The sequence below is a fragment of the Protomyctophum bolini genome, assembly GCF_963924005.1.
Source record: "Protomyctophum bolini genome assembly, chromosome: 9".
Classification (NCBI taxonomy): Eukaryota; Metazoa; Chordata; class Actinopteri; order Myctophiformes; family Myctophidae; genus Protomyctophum; species Protomyctophum bolini.
In genome coordinates, this window is record NC_137870.1 from 1,648,742 (window position 1) to 1,669,663 (window position 20,922).

At 44.5% G+C, this 20,922-nt stretch overlaps 1 protein-coding gene across 1 annotated transcript in view; it reads left to right on the forward strand.

The window, feature by feature from the left end:
- Positions 1-20,922, forward strand: part of muc2.1 (mucin 2.1) — a gene marked incomplete at its 5' end in the record, with an annotated part of 84,157 nt that overhangs the window by 56,566 nt on the left and 6,669 nt on the right. Inside the window, 15 exons of the mRNA XM_080772087.1 lie at positions 829-936; positions 2,653-2,793; positions 4,042-4,259; positions 7,102-7,276; positions 8,919-9,166; positions 9,786-9,969; positions 11,534-11,744; positions 12,635-12,810; positions 13,280-13,349; positions 13,966-14,066; positions 15,231-15,262; positions 16,002-16,188; positions 18,901-19,005; positions 19,305-19,345; positions 20,342-20,464. Coding sequence (XP_080628213.1) covers positions 829-936; positions 2,653-2,793; positions 4,042-4,259; positions 7,102-7,276; positions 8,919-9,166; positions 9,786-9,969; positions 11,534-11,744; positions 12,635-12,810; positions 13,280-13,349; positions 13,966-14,066; positions 15,231-15,262; positions 16,002-16,188; positions 18,901-19,005; positions 19,305-19,345; positions 20,342-20,464 — 2,120 coding nt within the window. The remainder of the gene's footprint in view (positions 1-828; positions 937-2,652; positions 2,794-4,041; positions 4,260-7,101; positions 7,277-8,918; positions 9,167-9,785; positions 9,970-11,533; positions 11,745-12,634; positions 12,811-13,279; positions 13,350-13,965; positions 14,067-15,230; positions 15,263-16,001; positions 16,189-18,900; positions 19,006-19,304; positions 19,346-20,341; positions 20,465-20,922) is intronic.

The following is a 20,922-nucleotide window of genomic DNA, read 5'->3' on the forward strand; positions in this document are numbered from 1 at the left end:
CAACAACAACTACAACGCCAACAGGTTCTACTACGCCCAAGTCTACAACTGCAACTACCGTAGGTAGTTCTACACCTGAAACTACAGCTTCTACAACAACAGGTAGTACAACTCCCAAGTACACAACTACACCAACTACCATAGGTAGTTCTACACCTGAAACTACAGCTGCTACAACAACAGGTAGTACAACACCCAAGTACACAACTACACCAACTACCATAGGGAGTTCTACACCTGAATCTTCAACTACAACTAAACCTACACCAACAACAACTACAACGACCACAGGTTCTACTACACCCAAGTCTACAACTACAACTGCCATAGGTAGTTCTACACCTGAAACTACAACTGCTACAACAACAGGTAGTACAACTCCCAAGTACACAACTACACCAACTACCATAGGGAGTTCTACACCTGAAACTACAACTACACCATCAACAACTACAACGACCACAGGTTCTACTACGCCCAAGTCTACAACTACAACAGGTAGTTCTACACCTGAAACTACAGCTTCTACAACAACAACAGGTAGTACAACACCCAAGTACACAACTACACCAACTACCATAGGTAGTTCTACACCTGAAACTACAACTACACCAACACCATCAACAACTACAACGACCACAGGTTCTACTACGCCCAAGTCTACAACTACCATAGGTAGTTCTACACCTGGAACTACAACAACAGGTAGTACAACACCCAAGTACACAACTACACCAACTACCATAGGGAGTTCTACACCTGAAACTACAGCTTCTACAACAACAGGTAGTACAACACCCAAGTACACAACTACACCAACTACCATAGGGAGTTCTACACCTGAATATTCAACTAAACCTACACCAACTACAACTACAACAACCACAGGTACTACTACACCCAAGTCTACAACTACAACTACACCAACTACCATAGGTAGTTCTACACCTGAAACTACAACTACACCAACACCATCAACAACTACAACGACCACAGGTTCTACTACGCCCAAGTCAACAACTACCATAGGTAGTTCTACACCTGAAACTACAGCTGCTACAACAACAGGTAGTACAACACCCAAGTACACAACTACACCAACTACCATAGGGAGTTCTACACCTGAAACTACAGCTGCTACAACAACAGGTAGTACAACACCCAAGTACACAACTACACCAACTACCATAGGTAGTTCTACACCTGAAACTACAGCTGCTACAACAACAGGTAGTACAACACCCAAGTACACAACTACACCAACTACCATAGGGAGTTCTACACCTGAAGCTTCAACTACAACTATACCAACAACAACTACAACGACCACAGGTACTACTACACCCAAGTCTACAACTACAACTACACCAACTACCATAGGTAGTTCTACACCTGAAACTACAGCTTCTACAACAACAGGTAGTACAACTCCCAAGTACACAACTACACCAACTACCATAGGGAGTTCTACACCTGAATATTCAACTAAACCTACACCAACTACAACTACAACGACCACAGGTTCTACTACGCACAAGTCTACAACTACAACTACCTTAGGTAGTTCTACACCTGAAACTACAGCTTCTACAACAACAGGTAGTACAACTCCCAAGTACACAACTACACCAACTACCATAGGGAGTTCTACACCTGAAACTACAGCTTCTACAACAACAGGTAGTACAACTCCCAAGTACACAACTACACCAACTACCATAGGTAGTTCTACACCTGAAACTACAACTACACCATCAACAACTACAACGACCACAGGTTCTACTACGCCCAAGTCTACAACTACAACAGGTAGTTCTACACCTGAAACTACAGCTTCTACAACAACAACAGGTAGTACAACACCCAAGTACACAACTACACCAACTACCATAGGGAGTTCTACACCTGAAACTACAACTACACCAACACCATCAACAACTACAACGACCACAGGTTCTACTACGCCCAAGTCTACAACTACCATAGGTAGTTCTACACCTGGAACTACAACAACAGGTAGTACAACTCCCAAGTACACAACTACCATAGGTAGTTCTACACCTGGAACTACAACAACAGGTAGTACAACTCCCAAGTACACAACTACACCAACTACCATAGGGAGTTCTACACCTGAATCTTCAACTACAACTAAACCTACACCAACAACAACTACAACGACCACAGGTTCTACTACGCCCAAGTCTACAACTACAACTACCTTAGGTAGTTCTACACCTGAAACTACAGCTTCTACAACAACAGGTAGTACAACTCCCAAGTACACAACTACACCAGGGAGTTCTACACCTGAAGCTTCAACTACAACTACACCATCAACAACTACAACGACCACAGGTTCTACTACGCCCAAGTCTACAACTATAACTACACCAACTACCATAGGTAGTTCTACACCTGAAACTACAGCTTCTACAACAACAGGTAGTACAACACCCAAGTACACAACTACACCAACTACCATAGGGAGTTCTACACCTGAAGCTTCAACTACAACTACACCAACAACAACTACAACGACCACAGGTACTACTACACCCAAGTCTACAACTACCATAGGTAGTTCTACACCTGGAACTGCAACAACAGGTAGTACAACTCCCAAGTACACAACTACACCAACTACCATAGGGAGTTCTACACCTGCATCAACTACTGCACCAACCGTGACGCCACCACCATCAACCACATCCGGTCCAACCAGCCCGACCGCAGGAACACCTGGAACTACCCCCTGCGTGTGCGTCGTGGACGGCGTTCATTACCCACCTGGTAAGAATGGAGTCCTGTCGTATTATCAAGTATATCAGTTGTTTGTGCTGTACTGTACTGTACTGTACTGTACTGTACTGTACTGTACTGTACTGTACTGTACTGTACTGTACTGTACTGTACTGTACTGTACTGTACTGTACTGTACTGTACTGTACTGTACTGTACATGTCTGTACAACAGTGACACTGGGTGGTCCACTAACGCTATCTCCGTGCTTGGATAGACAGACACAGGGACACGGGGGGCCGACCCATAGGACACACATTATTATAGGAGTGGTTGCACCCACTCAAAAATGTGTACTTTTCCATCAACTACATTCTCCATTTAGGGCACATTTTGTTGTGCTAGACCGGGTGTTTGACTGTCCTCTGTTGCTGTATTTACATTTCTGTCCGATAAACTATACAGTCAATCAGTCAAAGAAGCCTTGAATTCATGCAGATGTCTTGTTTTGTCGTATTCCTAAAGCAATAATTTGATGACCGACTCCTCAAATTATTGACTGAGGAACGCGAGAAAAACAAAAAAAATACCCTTGAATTCAAGGCTCCATGGGGGGGGGGGGGGTGGGGTGGGGGGGGGGGGTGTAACTAACTTACTACAGCCTAATACATAACGTCTACACAGCCTCAAATGGTTTCGTTAACAACAGGGCCACCAAATTAACCAAAGGAAACCAATGACACCCCTCATGTTTTTCACCCACATCCCGAAAAACCAAGGAAGAACTCTTCATCATTTTTACATAATTATGCTTTTCCCTCTCTGGCTTTTTTTAAGTGGTGCAACCACTTCTACAACCAGCTCGCAATGTCCGTGTACCTGTTTGTGTACGTCAATGAGCACGAGTATGTTACTTATTAATACCAGTAGGGGGCGCCAGAAACAGAGAGAGGGGTAGTGCTGTGTCTCTAATGAAATGGTAAATGGTGCATTTATATAGCGCCTTTATCCAAGGCGCTTTACATAGATTGTGCATTACATTCACCCATTCACACACCGATGGCAGCGGAAACCATGCAAGGCACCAACTAGCACATCGGGAGCAATTAGGGGTTCAGTGTCTTGCTCAAGGACACTTCGACAGTAACTCTGGGGGAGCCCGGGTTCGAACTGGCAACCTTGCGGTTCCCATCCAGGCACTCTACCCCTGAGCCACCGCCGCCCCTTCTGAGAGAGAGAGAGAGAGAGAGGGGAGTTGCACCACTTGGTTCACACAGGTGTGATTTCTTTATTTTTTAGGAGCGACAATATTGGACAACGTTGACCTGGGCGTGGGCCTGTGTCTGAGCATCACGTGCTCTGGCATCTGTGAGTTGTACAACGTGACCGTGGACTGCAGCACCACCACGGCCCCAACAACAGGGGGCGTTGTTCTCCCCACGACGACCACAAGACCGCCAACGCCTTCCGCTACGCCCCCCGGCGTCACGCCCGACTGCCCTGAATGGGATAAGATGGTGAGTACAAAATAAATGTACTCAAACCTAAAAAGTAAAATAAATGTACTCAAAACTCATTACACACTGGCGAATTAGCGACGCGGTGCGAATAAGCGATCTGAAAATGCGAAATATTGCATGTTGCAGTTCGCCTGCGAATCTCTGCAAAATATACGACACCAGAGCGAACAAATAAAGAGCGAAAACGGTCGCATTTTCGCACATTCGCCACTGATGTGGAAGCTTGCATGGACTTCAATTGTTTTTTTTTTTAAATGCGAATTATTCGCACGAATATATCGCGTCACCAATTGGCCAGTGTGTAATGACCTTTAAAGTACAACATTATCAGCATCAAAAAAGGAAAAGTACTCGTATTGCAGAATGTCCCATTTCACAAGTTCAAAACGTGTGCAAAACCTTTAGAGAATAGCTGAATGTGGTTAATAGGCCAAAATGTGGTTAATGTTTGTGTGTTTTTGTAATACCAGTAAGACGCGCAAACGCAGGAAGCGAACGCAGCTCGTACATATTTGGGTTTTTTAAAGATTTATTTTTAAGTTAAGTTTTTAACTTAGCCATAACCATATAAGGAGTTCCCAAAGCAGCTATACGTCCAAATATGGAGTGTGTTGCATCAATCACAAACAAATCACTCAGCTCCATATATGGGCACAAAGGGGGGACACACAGACACACAGACACACAGACAGACAGACATGATCTGCTAGGTCTCATAGTAAGTGCTCACTGCATTCGCAAATATTCAATCTGCAAAGTAACTATAGTAACTGGAGTTTTCAAATACATAGTAGTGGAGTAAAAGTATTTATTATTTGACTCTGATATGTAGTGGAGTAGAAGTAAAAGTATTGGAAGTTGGAAACAGTCAAATAAAGTACAAATACCTCAAAAGTACTTACTTTACTTTCCACCGCTGCTGATATTAATTACGATGTCATCATCTGTGTCACGCGGCGGGTTTTGTCCACATGTGGTCAAATATAATGTCCATGTATTTGCCAGAGAATCACTGTGTTTACTAATTTATATCCACAATAATACATCTTGCACTATCCACAAGTTCCACACATATTTAATGTATTTGCTAAATAGTTACTGTATCGAATTTCAAATGGGGCGAGATGGAAAAGGGGCGACCGTTACTGTCTCTTCCCCTCGCGTCTCTTACTTTCCTCCTTTTCCTTCGTCAGACCAACGAGACTAACTTCCTCTGTTTCCTTCGTCAGACCAACGAGACTAACTTCCTCTGTTTCCTTCGTCAGACAAACGAGACTAACTTCCTCTGTTTCCTTCGTCAGACAAACAAGACTAACTTCCTCTGTTTCCTTCGTCAGACAAACGAGACTAACTTCCTCTGTTTCCTTCGTCAGACAAACGAGACTAACTTCCTCTGTTTCCTTCGTCAGACCAACGAGACTAACTTCCTCTGTTTCCTTCGTCAGACAAACGAGACTAACTTCCTCTGTTTCCTTCGTCAGACAAACGAGACTAACTTCCTCTGTTTCCTTCGTCAGACAAACGAGACTAACTTCCTCTGTTTCCTTCGTCAGACAAACGAGACTAACTTCCTCTGTTTCCTTCGTCAGACAAACGAGACTAACTTCCTCTGTTTCCTTCGTCAGACCAACGAGACTAACTTCCTCTGTTTCCTTCGTCAGACAAACGAGACTAACTTCCTCTGTTTCCTTCGTCAGACAAACGAGACTAACTTCCTCTGTTTCCTTCGTCAGACAAACGAGACTAACTTCCTCTGTTTCCTTCGTCAGACCAACGAGACTAACTTCCTCTGTTTCCTTCGTCAGACAAACGAGACTAACTTCCTCTGTTTCCTTCGTCAGACAAACGAGACTAACTTCCTCTGTTTCCTTCGTCAGACAAACGAGACTAACTTCCTCTGTTTCCTTTGTCAGACAAACGAGACTAACTTCCTCTGTTTCCTTCGTCAGACAAACGAGACTAACTTCCTCTGTTTCCTTCGTCAGACAAACGAGACTAACTTCCTCTGTTTCCTTTGTCAGACAAACGAGACTAACTTCCTCTGTTTCCTTCGTCAGACAAACGAGACTAACTTCCTCTGTTTCCTTCGTCAGACAAACGAGACTAACTTCCTCTGTTTCCTTTGTCAGACAAACGAGACTAACTTCCTCTGTTTCCTTCGTCAGACAAACGAGACTAACTTCCTCTGTTTCCTTCGTCAGACAAACGAGACTAACTTCCTCTGTTTCCTTTGTCAGACAAACGAGACTAACTTCCTCTGTTTCCTTCGTCAGACAAACGAGACTAACTTCCTCTGTTTCCTTCGTCAGACAAACGAGACTAACTTCCTCTGTTTCCTTCGTCAGACAAACGAGACTAACTTCCTCTGTTTCCTTTGTCAGACAAACGAGACTAACTTCCTCTGTTTCCTTCGTCAGACAAACGAGACTAACTTCCTCTGTTTCCTTTGTCAGACAAACGAGACTAACTTCCTCTGTTTCCTTCGTCAGACAAACGAGACTAACTTCCTCTGTTTCCTTCGTCAGACAAACGAGACTAACTTCCTCTGTTTCCTTCGTCAGACAAACGAGACTACCTTTCCTCTGTTTCCTTCGTCAGACAAACGAGACTAACTTCCTCTGTTTCCTTCGTCAGACAAACGAGACTAACTTCCTCTGTTTCCTTCGTCAGACAAACGAGACTAACTTCCTCTGTTTCCTTCGTCAGACCAACGAGACCTTCCTGCTGTGTAACTTTCCTCTGTTTCCCTCGTCAGACCAACGAGACCTTCCTGCTGTGTAACTTTCCTCTGTTTCCTTCGTCAGACAAACGAGACTAACTTCCTCTGTTTCCTTCGTAGACCAACGAGACCTTCCTGCTGTGTAACTGCACCATGGCCAGATGCATCGAGAACAACACGGTCGAAATCATTCCGTACGAGTGTCCGCCGCTGGAGGAAATCACCTGCGCCAACGGACTGGCGCCCGTCCTCGTATACGACGAACACTACTGCTGTCAGCACTACGCCTGCGACTGTGAGTTGACTCTAGACAACACATATCTGACCAGATTTGACTGAGGGACTGCCATTGGATTCTTTTTGTTTTGTGTCATGTCATGTGAAAGCAGGGAATCGTAGCTTCAAATTGACATGTCGGTTGTTCAGTTTGACCCACCGGCTTTGGAGATATGGCTTATAGAGTAATGTCTTGCAGAGAAACAGCGAGTTGAGAACACAGGCTTGAAAAAGGTTCACTTCTGTGGTCTCTAACATTACACCTATAGCTACATGTTTACTAGTACTAGTAATTAGTAGTATTAGTAAGACAAATGTCTTTTTCATTATTAACTAGAAATAAATGCATTTGAAATTAAATGTAAAGGTTACTTTTCAGGATTCCAATTCAAAATAGCAAAAAAGTATGAAGTATTTCAATTCAAGCAAAAAATTGCTTATCTACAAGCTCAAAACGTGTCGCATTGCGAAATTGGCCCAATTAAGTTCTTTCCTGTGTGTGCATTTAGCCCATTGGTAATAATAATAATAACTTTAATAATTATTATAACTCTATAACATTATAACTCTCTAACATTAGGATGCTGTTATCATACGTGGATGTATAGAGCGTCGCAGTCCCGCCCCCTACCAGGGCCCAGGAAAAGATTCTCCGTTAATTTTCCTCATAGACATTTCAAAAAGTATTTATTTAAAGACGTTTATACGCCGCGGACAAAGCCAACTCTTGTCGTGAACAAATCATGACAACGAACACAATTTCTTCGGGCCGAAACAAATAATTAGAAAGAAGAAAAAAACGGCAAGGTTATACAACACTTTCTTTGTTGTTTTTCTTCTTTGTAATTATTCGTTTGGTCCAAAATATTGTGTTTGTTGTCATGAGTTGTCGCGACTCCAGTTGGCTTCGTCCGCGGCGTAACCGTCATCTTTGAAATGTCTACGGGGAAAAATGCTTTTCCTGGGCCTGCCGTCGTCATGAAACGGGGCGGGACTGCGACGCTCTATTTAGCCCATTGATAAAGCTTCAGTCTCTACAGTATAACATTAGGATGCTGTCCAGCATCTTGCAATGGGTCTGGTCCACAAGATTCGATACACCACTAAGATACCCTGCATGTACCTGTCTAAATACTTCCTTAATGTAAACGAAGTCCACACCCACAACACCAGAGGGAGTGCAACAAACCATGTGCAACCCAGATTCGGCACAAACAAGGGACTAAATTATTTTCGCTCCTATGCCACCAAAATGTGGAACGCCCTACCAACAGTCATTAAGACATGCAGTGAATCCCTTGACTCCTTCAAAACCGCTCTCAAAGGGCACCTACGGACGGCTGCAATTCGAAACTGGCCTCTGTAAAATCTGATTACAAACTGTTAATAAATATTTCAATCAATCAATCAATGAATCTGTTATCATACAGTACGTGGATGTGTATACAGTAGCCCATTGATAAAGCTTCATTCTCTACAGTATAACATTAGGATGCTGTTATCATACGTGGATGTATATACAGTAGCCCATTGATAAAGCTTCAGTCTCTAAACATTAGGATGCTGTTATCATACAGTACGTGGATGTGTATACAGTAGCCCATTGCTAAAGCTTCAGTCTCTATAACAGAGGGTCACCACTAAACCCGTCCTGTCTGCAGGTCAGTGCGAGGGCTGGGGCGACCCTCACTACATCACGTTCGACGGCCTCTTCTACAGCTACCAGGGGAACTGCACCTACGTCCTGATGGAGGAGATCGCCCCGCGCCACCACCTGAAGATCTACATCGACAACATCATGTGCGACCCTCGGGCGCCCGTGTCCTGCCCTCGCTCCGTCACCGTGGCCCGCGGCTCCGAGATCGTCACGCTCAAGAACCACAACCTCATGGGCGTCGTGGAGTTAGAGGTATAAGAACCACGACCTCATCATGGGTGCCGTGGAGTTAGAGGTATTCGGGTGTGTGGGGCAGTGTGTGGGGCAGCGTGTGGGGCAGTGTGTGGGGCAGCGTGTGGGGCAGCGTGTGGGGCAGCGTGTGGGGCAGCGTGTGGGGCAGCGTGTGGGGCAGTGTGTGGGGCAGCGTGTGGGGCAGCGTGTGGGGCAGCGTGTGGGGCAGCGTGTGGGGCAGCGTGTGGGGCAGTGTGTGGGGCAGTGTGTGGGGCAGTGTGCGGGGCAGTGTGTGGGGCAGTGTGTGGGGCAGCGCACTTGAAGGCAGACTTTCCAGATGTAGTGGACGAGGCATGTATGTATGCTCTCAAGCATCAAATGTTCTTGAGAGCGTGTATGATAAGAAGTGGTTTTCCATTTTAAAAGAGAATTTAAATTAGAGCTTTATGAATAGAAAACCAGTGTTGGTCTCTCCTTGTCACAAGGGAGATGTGCACACAATGTTCTCTTCTGCCTCGGACAAGCCAAGGACAAGTCATCGCCACGTACGGCACATATATGATATATCCCTGTACGGACATGTTGACGACCTCTTCTTCTTCTTTGTTCTTTGCTCCTCTTCATCATAATCCCCCACCAGGCTCTGAAGGACGAGGCGCCGCTGAAGCTGCCGTACTCCCACGGAGGCCTCAAGGTGCTGTCCTCGGGCGTCAACCTGCTGCTGGAGATCCCAGCGCTGGGCGTGGTCGTCACCTTCGGAGTGAGCGGCTTCAGCGTCAACCTGCCCTTCAAGCACTTCGGCAAGAACACCCAGGGCCAATGTGGTGAGTAATTATCCCATTTTGGGGGCGGGAACACCCTTTTTTGGTGTTGGCATTATGTTATGTTTTAGTTATTGAAAAACAGCAGATCTACAAGCTCGTAGTGCGCCACCGAGTGGCGCGCTACGAGCTTGTAGGTCTGATATTTTAGAAAAAATCGAAGAACGGCTGACATAGAGACAACTGTCAGGATGTAGAAGAACATTTTTAGAATCTGATCTCAGGTCAGAACGGGATATACAACACCCAGGGGCCACTGTGGTGAGTATTTAAACATATGATGTCTGTATTTGATGACAAAGTGAAAGTCATACGATTAGTCACAGATGTTACTGCAGTGATATTTGTTCTCTGTTTGACTCATCTCTTGGAGCGGTGAGCCGCAGTGTGTCATACATGTGGCATGAAATGACTTCTCTTAGTTCTACGCAGTCCCTCCTCCATAACAGTTTTTAATTATTATTTGTTGATGAAATTGACAACATATTTAATCATATAGTTTCAGTATTTCATTGATTGATTGATGGAATATTTTATTAGACAATAAGACAAAAATGCAAACAGCACAAGAATGTACAGTCAGGCATTTTGGTCCAAAAGGGATTTCCGAAGAAAGACCTTGCGGTCTTAATTGTTTCCATTCTGGTCCCATCATGCACTCACACACACACAGTCATGAACAAGAATCTAAAACAGTAATTAATTAGTCACCTGTCAGCGAAAAGAAAGGCGTGCGATGGACGTTTTGTCATAGTTCTTAGTCAACAAAATGAACACTGTCACCCACACACTTCTTACACATCACGCGTAACCACTGACACCCTGGATATCCATATTTAACCCATTCTGGGCGGGAACCCCTTTTGGTGTAAGCATTATGTTATGCTTTAAGCTATTGAAAAACAGCAGATCTACAAGCCACCGAGTGGCGCGCTACGAGCTTGTGTAGGTCTGCTATTTTTTTTTGAACAATCGTGAAAAGTGACATGAAAGTGTCTTTGCGAACGACTGACATAGAAAAACATGGCTTTTTTCAAGACAACTGTCAGGATTTAGAAGACATTTTGTTTTGCAGAATCGTTCCCGGGTCAAAATGGGTATGAGAGCCTCGGATCTCTCAAGGAATTGATCCCGTAGCTGGACCTGACTGACGCGCCATTCTGACGCTGTGTTGTTTACTCCTGTGTGTCAGCCCCAAATAACGTACACACACAGGCAGCTTCTCCATTGGCTTTTACGTATTTATTTCACCATGTAAAGTGTTGTGCACAGCATCAGATCTGCGTGATATATAAACATAAACCATAATTAGACAGATTTACAGACAATGGATACTTTAGACTGAAACAAACAAACATTTCGCTCCAAACATTTCACAGTGTTGAGACTAACCTGCGGTCACAGCCGTTTGCCCTTCCGGGTCAATCCTTCCCTCACCCTGCCTGTGCACTTGACGCTTATGTAGCAGCAGCGCCACCCCAAGGTTACATAGATGTGTTCAGCATTAGTGGTCATTTTGGCCCTTACAATGGGTTAATTTTCCCCCACCTCCTCTACCACTGCTCAGGAACGTGCAACAACAACCAGGCTGACGACTGCATGCTGCCCAGCGGTCAGCTTGTCCACAGCTGCGCCGTGATGGCCGACTACTGGCCGGCCGCACACATCTACCAGCCCGACTGCCCCGTGCCCGCCGTCACGCCCACGGACACACCCCCCGCCCCGCCCACTCTCACACCCTGCACGCCGCACTCCACGTGTGACCTGCTGACCGGCGGGTAAGGCTACTGTACTGTACAGTCTGTACGGTACGGTACGGTGCTGTGCTGTGCTGTAATGTGATGTGCTGTGCATCTCCATATTTATGTTTCCCCCCCCAGTGTATTTGAGGCCTGTATTGTATGCATAGACTGTAAAAAATATGGACGAAGCGTTCCGCGGGTCTAACATGAACATAAAATGAAGCCTGTCAGTCCTTGTATTGTAAGTCGCCATCTTTCTAGATCCGTTTGGGCCCGGCTGGCCCATTGGCTGGCCCAGACAACGAGGCGGGACTTCCCCCCCTTCTTCTCCGTTGGTTTTTATTTTGACTCGAGTGGGAGGGGAATCCCGATCATAGACTGTAACGGTAGCCACGCCCCTCAGAACATACGCAACTTTATGGTCATTTTTTTAATAAATGGGACCATAATTTTCCAAAAAGAATATCATGAAATGAGACTTTAAACTAGTGACTGGAAGCAGAAAGTATTCATGACCATGTTTATTAAGGTAATACAGTCTAGGTGAAGTTGGGCCCAAATACATGGACTTCTATGGGGCTATGGGGTTTTTCTGGGTCCAATGACAGCGCCACAACAGGCCATTATATGAACTTTCAGGAAATCACGATTTCCTCAGTGGCTTCACAAAATATCTGTCTGACTGTCCCCCTGATTGTATGTCACATGATCCCTCACAGTGTATTCGAGGCCTGTATTGTACAGTATGTCATATCCCCCACAGTGTATCTGAGGCCTGTATTGTATGTCATATCCCCCACAGTGTATCTGAGGCCTGTATTGTATGTCATATCCCCCACAGTGTATCTGAGGCCTGTATTGTACAGTATGTCATATCCCCCACAGTGTATTTGAGGCCTGTACTGTATGTCATATCCCCCCCACAGTGTATTCGAGGCCTGCCACCACCTGGTCTCTCCCGAGCCGTTCTACCGGGGCTGTGCGTACGACAGCTGCCACGTGCAGAACCCCGAGGTGGAGTGCACCAGCCTGCAGGCCTACGCCGACGCCTGCGTCCAGGCCGGGGTGTGTCTGCACTGGAGGAACCACACCACGCTGTGTGGTAAGAGAGACACTTCACTGTGTTTATATATGAGGAACCACACCACGCTGTGTGGTAAGAGAGACACTTCACTGTGTTTATATATGAGGAACCACACCACGCTGTGTGGTAAGAAAGACCCTTCACTGTGTTTATATGAACCACACCACGCTGTGTGGTAAGAAAGACACTTCACTGTGTTTATATGGTGAAAAGGTTATGGTGGAAACCCATTTTGGTGTTAGCATCATGTTATGCTTTAGCTATTGAAAAATAGCAGATCTACAAGCTCGTAGCGCACCACCGAGTGGCGCGCTACGAGCTTGTAGGTCTGCTATTTTTGAAAAATCGAAGAAGAACGACTGACATTTTTTAGAATCTGATCTCAGGTCAGAATGGGTTAAGTTGAAAGGGTGTATTTATGGTTGGTGGAAAGGTCTTATTTGTATAAGTTCTAACTTCTTGCATAACTCCTGTCCTTCCTCAACAGCCAGTAGCTGTCCAGCAGACAAGGTTTACCAGCCCTGTGGCCCTGCAGAGCCTCCCACCTGTGAAGACAAGTAGGTTCCAACGTCCAACCAAATGGTCTTTTAAGATACAAGAGGTTCGGTTCGGGGGCCGCTGCGCTAGAGGGACAACACGTACAGTATACTGCATACAGTTACAGTTATGTATTAGCACTAGTGTAACAGTATGCAGTAAGTTTGTCTATCTCTATTCTATTCCCTGGAGTACTGTGCAGTGTGTGTGTGTGTGTGTGTGTGCGTGTGCGTGTGCGTGTGCGTGTGCGTATATGTATAGTTTATATGTATAGTTTAATTATATATATATATATATTCCACTGTTACTTTCTTAGCTTACGCATGTTTCATGATAAATGTTTTTATGTGATGTATTCCCATGCTTTTGTTCTTGCTTAATGTAAGTCGCTCTGGATTAAGAGCGTCTGCTAAATGCCTAAATTGTAAATTGTAAATTGTGCGTGTGTGTGCGCGTGTGTGTGTGTGTGTGCGTGTGTGTGTGTGTGTGTGTGTGTGTGTGTGTGTGTGTGTGTGTGCGTGTGTGCGTGTGCAATGTGCATGCGTGCGTGCATGTGTGCGTGAGAGAGAGACCATATTGCTTAATCTTACAGACAGTGCATTAATATAATGATGTAACTTGTTTGTTTCATTCCAGTCCAAATGAATCCGTGTTGAACGTTACGACCGAAGGCTGCTTCTGTCCCGATGGCACGAAACTCTTCAACAAGGAGTCTGGGATATGCGTCGAGAAATGTGGTACGTGTTTATTTTGATACGTCTGTAAGGGCCGATTCATGCTCCTATTTTAACGCTGTTTCGGCGCTGTAGTGCCGAAATGATTTCGGCTCGTCAGAAATTTTCAGTAGCACCGAAGAGCCGACTTTAGGACGGTACCGCCCCCCGAACCTCAAATGACGTCACATCGTAGGCTCTACAGAGCCAAATGACGTCACATTGTAGGCTCTACAGAGCCAAATGACGTCACATTGTAGGCTCTACAGAGCCAAATGACGTCACATTGTAGGCTCTACAGAGCCAAATGACGTCACATTGTAGGCTCTACAGAGCCAAATGACGTCACATTGTAGGCTCTACAGAGCCAAATGACGTCACATTGTAGGCTCTACAGCGCCGAACCGACTTTTATTCGGCTCTAAAATAGGAGTATGAATCGGCCCTTAGATGAACGTGGACGAGAGCGTCTGCTGTAAATTGTCATGTGTACACTATTGTGATAGTTTATATTATTAATACATCCATTGTCTATTGATGTATTTTCAGTGTACTGCACTGTACATTTTTTACCTAATAGAATACATAACCAGACCAGTGTTATTGTATGTTTGTGTCAGTCTTAACATGATGTGTGTGTGTGTGTGTGTGTGTGTGTGTGTTCATAAAGGATGTATTGACATGTGTGTGTGACATGTTTGTGTAACATGTGTGTGTGACATGTGTGTGTAACATATGTGTGACATGTTTGTGTGACATGTGTGTGTGACATGTGTGTGTAACATGTGTGTGTAACATGTTTGTGTGACATGTGTGTTTGACATGTGTGTGTGTGACATGTGTGTGTAACATGTGTGTGTGACATGTGTGTGTGACATGTGTGTGTGAGATGTGTGTGTAACATGTGTGTGTGACATGTGTGTGTGACATGTTTGTGTGACATGTGTGTGTGACATGTGTGTGTAACATGTGTGTGTAACATGTGTGTGTGACATGTTTGTGTGACATGTGTGTGTGACATGTGTGTGTAACATGTGTGTGTGTGTGACATGTGTGTGTGTGACATGTGTGTGTAACATGTTTGTGTAACATGTGTGTGTAACATGTGTGTGTGACATGTTTGTGTAACATGTGTGTGTGACATGTTTGTGTAACATGTGTGTGTGTGACATGTGTGTGTTCATACAGGATGTATTGACGCTGAGGGAAACGCACGTGAGGTGAGCAGTGGTTCCTATATAAACCTTTTAGCTCAAGATCTTTGCCAGGGACCCAAAAAAAACTAGGGAAAATACTATAGCAGATCTACAAGCTCACAACGCACCATGCATTTTGATCTTGTAGATCGGCTATTTCAACTACTTCTTTACTAATTCAAATTCATGGACATTCTTGCAATTTGCTTTGATTGAAAAAAACTAGCAGATAGCTATCGAAAAATAGCAGATCATGTCATGCTTTAGCTATTGAAAAATAGCAGATCTACAAGCTCATAGCGCGCCACCGAGTGGCGCGCTACGAGCTTGTATAGGTCTGCTATTTTCGAAAAATCGAAGAACGACTGACATATAGAAACATAGGCTTTTTCAGAAAACTGTCAGGATGTAGAAGACATTTTTAGAATCTGATCTCAGGTCAGAATGGGTTAAGCTTGACAAAAACAAAAACTAAGGGTACTTTTTCTGTTAGTTTTAGTTAGTTTTGTAAACACAATACTGTTTCAGTTAGTTATAATTTTATTTTCCTTTCCTATAGAAAAATAGCAGATCTACAAGCTCATAGCACGCCACCGAGTGGCGCGCTACGAGCTTCTATAGGTCTGCTATTTTCGAAAAATCGAAGAACGACTGATGCACAGAAACATAGGCTTTTTCAGAAAACTGTCAGGATGTAGAAGAACATGTTTAGAAATCTGATCTCAGGTCAGAAACTGTACTGACCTTGGCTCTGTGCTCCCAGTTCGACGAGCGGTTTGAGCTGAACTGCCAGCAGTGTGTGTGTGACGGGCCCACCAAGGCGGTCCACTGTCTGCCCAAGGCGTGTCCGCCGCCGCCGCCCGCCGCCCTCATCAACTGCACTGCACCGGGCTTCGTCCTGGTCAACCAGAGCAGCCCGGCAGAACCCTGCTGTGCTGCCTACGTCTGCCGTAAGACGAACCATTATGCTGTTATCATGAGTGTGCATGTTTTTTTACGTGGTTTTTGTACTTTAGTTTAGACAGTTTTTGGTTTAGACCAGTCATTAGTCCTATACAACTACAACCTATCTCAAAGCCTCACCCTAAACCTAACCTCCCACGGGAGGCAGCACACCTAAACCTAACCTTAACCCATGTCTAACCAATGACTAGTCTAACCCTAACCTCCCACAGGGCAGCACACCTAAACCTATAACCTTAACCCATGTCTAACCAATGACTAGTCTAACCCTAACCTCCCACGGGAGGCAGCACACCTAAACCTATAACCTTAACCCATGTCTAACCAATGACTAGTCTAACCCTAACCTCCCACGGGGCAGCACACCTAAACCTAACCTTAACCCATGTCTAACCAATGACTTGTCTAAACTAACTATGCACCCCCTGTTGTAGCTCTATATATAGGAGGAAAGCAATCTGTAATTGGTTCTGTCTGTCTGTCTGTCTGTCTGTCTGTGAGTTTTTCTTTTTTCTTTTTAAGTGAAGTTAATGGGGACTTAGATTAGGGAAAGTGAAGAGAAGTTGACAATGGAAGTCTGAATCTGAAGCTTTATTCGTCACATCTCAGGTGAAAAGAAAAGTGGGTGAAATGTGTGGTTGTGCCCAAGTTCTATCGTTCTATCCAAGTTCTATCGTTCTATCGTTCTATCCAAGTTCTATCGTTCTATCCAAGTTCTATCGTTCTATCCAAGTTCTATCGTTCTATCGTTCTATCCAAGTTCTATCGTTCTATCCAAGTTCTATCGTTCTATCTAAGTTCTATCGTTCTATCCAAGTTCTATCGTTGTTTTGATTGATTGATTGATTGATTGATTGATAATTGTATTAGACAATTAGATGCAAACAGTACAGGGTACAGTCAAGCACAGCACTGGTCCAAAAGGACGGTACCGAAGAAAGACCTTAGCGGTCTTGTTTCCATTCGGGTCCCATGCATTCATTCACAATGACAACAGTGACAACAAACAATACGTTTCTCAAACACGCTAAATCTATATGTACAGGTTGGAATATAAATACATTAATAAAACATAAAAAGGGGGGGGGGGGGTAGCCAATCACCTTCTCTCCCTTTGACCTGATGACAGTGACAGGTGAGTTTTCAGACCCTTTTTAAAGGAGACCAGTGATCTGCTTGTTTTGAGGGAAGGGGGGCAGGGCATTCCACACTTGAGTGGCAGTGCTGTGAAATGTGAATTTACCCATATTTGTTCTGAAAATGGGTGCAGGCACCAGATCATTATTTATACACTCCCTCTTGTATTATGGCTGTGGGGGTTGCTCACCTTTTTTGAGGTAGTCGGTCCAGTAAATGGGCACTGTGGGCATGGACGGCAGAGCTGCATTTACAATCTGGAATGCTATGTAGTCCCATTTTCAGTTGTTTGACTCTGTCCTCAACACTGAGCCAACCTACAGTATGTACAGTATGTCTTGTCCTCCTCTGTGGACAGACTGTGACAGCAGTATGTATGTCTCTTCCTCCTCTGTGGACAGACTGTGACAGCAGTATGTATGTCTTGTCTTCCTCTGTGGACAGACTGTGACAGCAGTATGTAACTCTCTTCCTCCTCTGTGGACAGACTGTGACAGCAGTATGTAACTCTCTTCCTCCTCTGTGGACAGACTGTGACAGCAGTATGTATGTCTCTTCCTCCTCTGTGGACAGACTGTGACAGCAGTATGTAACTCTCTTCCTCCTCTGTGGACAGACTGTGACAGCAGTATGTATGTCTCTTCCTCCTCTGTGGACAGACTGTGACAGCAGTATGTATGTCTCCTCCTCCTCTGTGGACAGACTGTGACAGCAGTATGTATGTCTCTTCCTCCTCTGTGGACAGACTGTGACAGCAGTATGTATGTCTCTTCCTCCTCTGTGGACAGACTGTGACAGCAGTATGTATGTCTCTTCCTCCTCTGTGGACAGACTGTGACAGCAGTATGTATGTCTCTTCCTCCTCTGTGGACAGACTGTGACAGCAGTAGGTGTGTCTCTTCCTCCTCTGTGGACAGACTGTGACAGCAGTATGTATGTCTCTTCCTCCTCTGTGGACAGACTGTGACAGCAGTATGTATGTCTTGTCTTCCTCTGTGGACAGACTGTGACAGCAGTATGTATGTCTCTTCCTCCTCTGTGGACAGACTGTGACAGCAGTATGTATGTCTCTTCCTCCTCTGTGGACAGACTGTGACAGCAGTATGTATGTCTCTTCCTCCTCTGTGGACAGACTGTGACAGCAGTATGTGTGTCTCTTCCTCCTCTGTGGACAGACTGTGACAGCAGTATGTATGTCTCTTCCTCCTCTGTGGACAGACTGTGACAGCAGTATGTGTGTCTCTTCCTCCTCTGTGGACAGACTGTGACAGCAGTATGTATGTCTCTTCCTCCTCTGTGGACAGACTGTGACAGCAGTATGTATGTCTCTTCCTCCTCTGTGGACAGACTGTGACAGCAGTATGTATGTCTCTTCCTCCTCTGTGGACAGACTGTGACAGCAGTATGTAACTCTCTTCCTCCTCTGTGGACAGACTGTGACAGCAGTATGTAACTCTCTTCCTCCTCTGTGGACAGACTGTGACAGCAGTATGTATGTCTCTTCCTCCTCTGTGGACAGACTGTGACAGCAGTATGTAACTCTCTTCCTCCTCTGTGGACAGACTGTGACAGCAGTCGGTGTCCAGCGGTCAGGACCAGCTGTCCGGTGGGACACGTCCCAGAGCTCAGCGTCCCCGAAGGAAAGTGCTGCCCAGAGCACTCCTGCAGTAAGTTCTCATTGGATGTCTAGAGAAAATGACGATTGATTCTGATTGGATGTCTAGAGAAAATGACCATTGATTCTGATTGGATGTCTAGAGAAAATGACCATTGATTCTGATTGGATGTCTAGAGAAAATGACCATTGATTCTGATTGGATGTCTAGAAAGATGAGATCACATTAACATATCACATCATAATCATTAATGATAAACCTTTTGCAATTATATTATAATTGTCATGTATTTTTTTGCAAATTATCGTATGATTAACATCCATGGATTTGTGTTTAAATTCTGTCCTCAGAGCCCAAACGTGTTTGTGTCCACAAGAACATGGAGTATGAGGTGAGTAATAATTTATAAACCTGTTCACAAGAACACAGAGTATGAGGTGAGTAATAATTTATAAACCTGTTCACAAGAACACAGAGTATGAGGTGAGTAATAATTTATAAACCTGTTCACAAGAACACAGAGTATGAGGTGAGTAATAATTTATAAACCTGTTCATAAGAACACAGAGTATGAGGTGAGTAATAATTTATAAACCTGTTCACAAGAACACGGAGTATGAGGTGAGTAATAATTTATAAACCTGTTCATAAGAACACAGAGTATGAGGTGAGTAATAATTTATAAACCTGTTCACAAGAACACGGAGTATGAGGTGAGTAATAATTTATAAACAAACCTGTCCACAAGAACATGGAGTATGAGGTGAGTAATAATTTATAAACCTGTTCATAAGAACAGGAGGTGAGTAATGAACCTGCCTGGTTGATTCATCGTGAGTCGTCACATACAGTGAAGTCCAGCGACTCCAGCCAGAAAAACAATATGTTTATGTGTTGTATTTGAGTGTATATATGTTGCATTTTATGTTGAGAAGCACAATGGAAATGGACTTTATTTGTGTATTATCCTCAAAATTACATTAACCAAATACACTTTGTTGTTAATTATTGCAAGAATATCATAAAACACCATTATCTTTGGCCCCAATAATTGCAACATGTCATTTTCATAATGGTTCCTTCTCCTCTAGCCCTGGGCTTCAGTACCATATGGTTCAGTACCATATGGTTCAGTGGTTCAGTACCATGTGGTTCAGTGGTTCAGTACCATGTGGTTCAGTACCATATGGTTCAGTGGTTCAGTACAATATGGTTCAGTGGTTCAGTACCATATGGTTCAGTGGTTCAGTACCATATGGTTCAGTGGTTCAGTACCATATGGTTCAGTGGTTCAGTACAATATGGTTCAGTGGTTCAGTACCATATGGTTCAGTGGTTCAGTACCATGTGGTTCCATCCAAAGTGTTTTCTTCTCCCCCTCCTCCAGCCCGGGGCTTCGGTACCGGTGGTGGATTGCCAGGACTGCGTCTGTTCCAGAGAACTGGACCCTCACAACAACCTGTTCAAGATCCTGTGTGAACCACAGCACTGTGAGATGAACTGTGACCCGGTCAGACACCTTCCTATTATAACACCACGCACGCACGCACACACGCACACACGCACGCACGCACACACACACACACACACACACACACACACACGCTCAAACACCAGTAAGACGCCTTAAGGCGACGGGCGACCAAAGGGCTGACACACTGTACCGTAATAATGTCAAAAAGACTTAAACGCAGTACATGTTTTTTAAATACATAAACGCAGTGTAAGTACATGTTTTCGTTTAAATACTTAACCCATTCTGGGCGGGAACCCATATTGGTATCTTACCCCCTCAGGCACTCAGGAACCCATATTTGGGTTCTGTACAGTATTCAAAAATGTAATTTTTTTGATGCTGCTATATAAATATTTGAAGTTTTTTCAGAAACCTTAGGTCAGGATTTAGAGGCGTTTTTACAATCGGCCTCAGGCCTAAATGGGTTAAACACAGTGTTGTGTGTATTATAC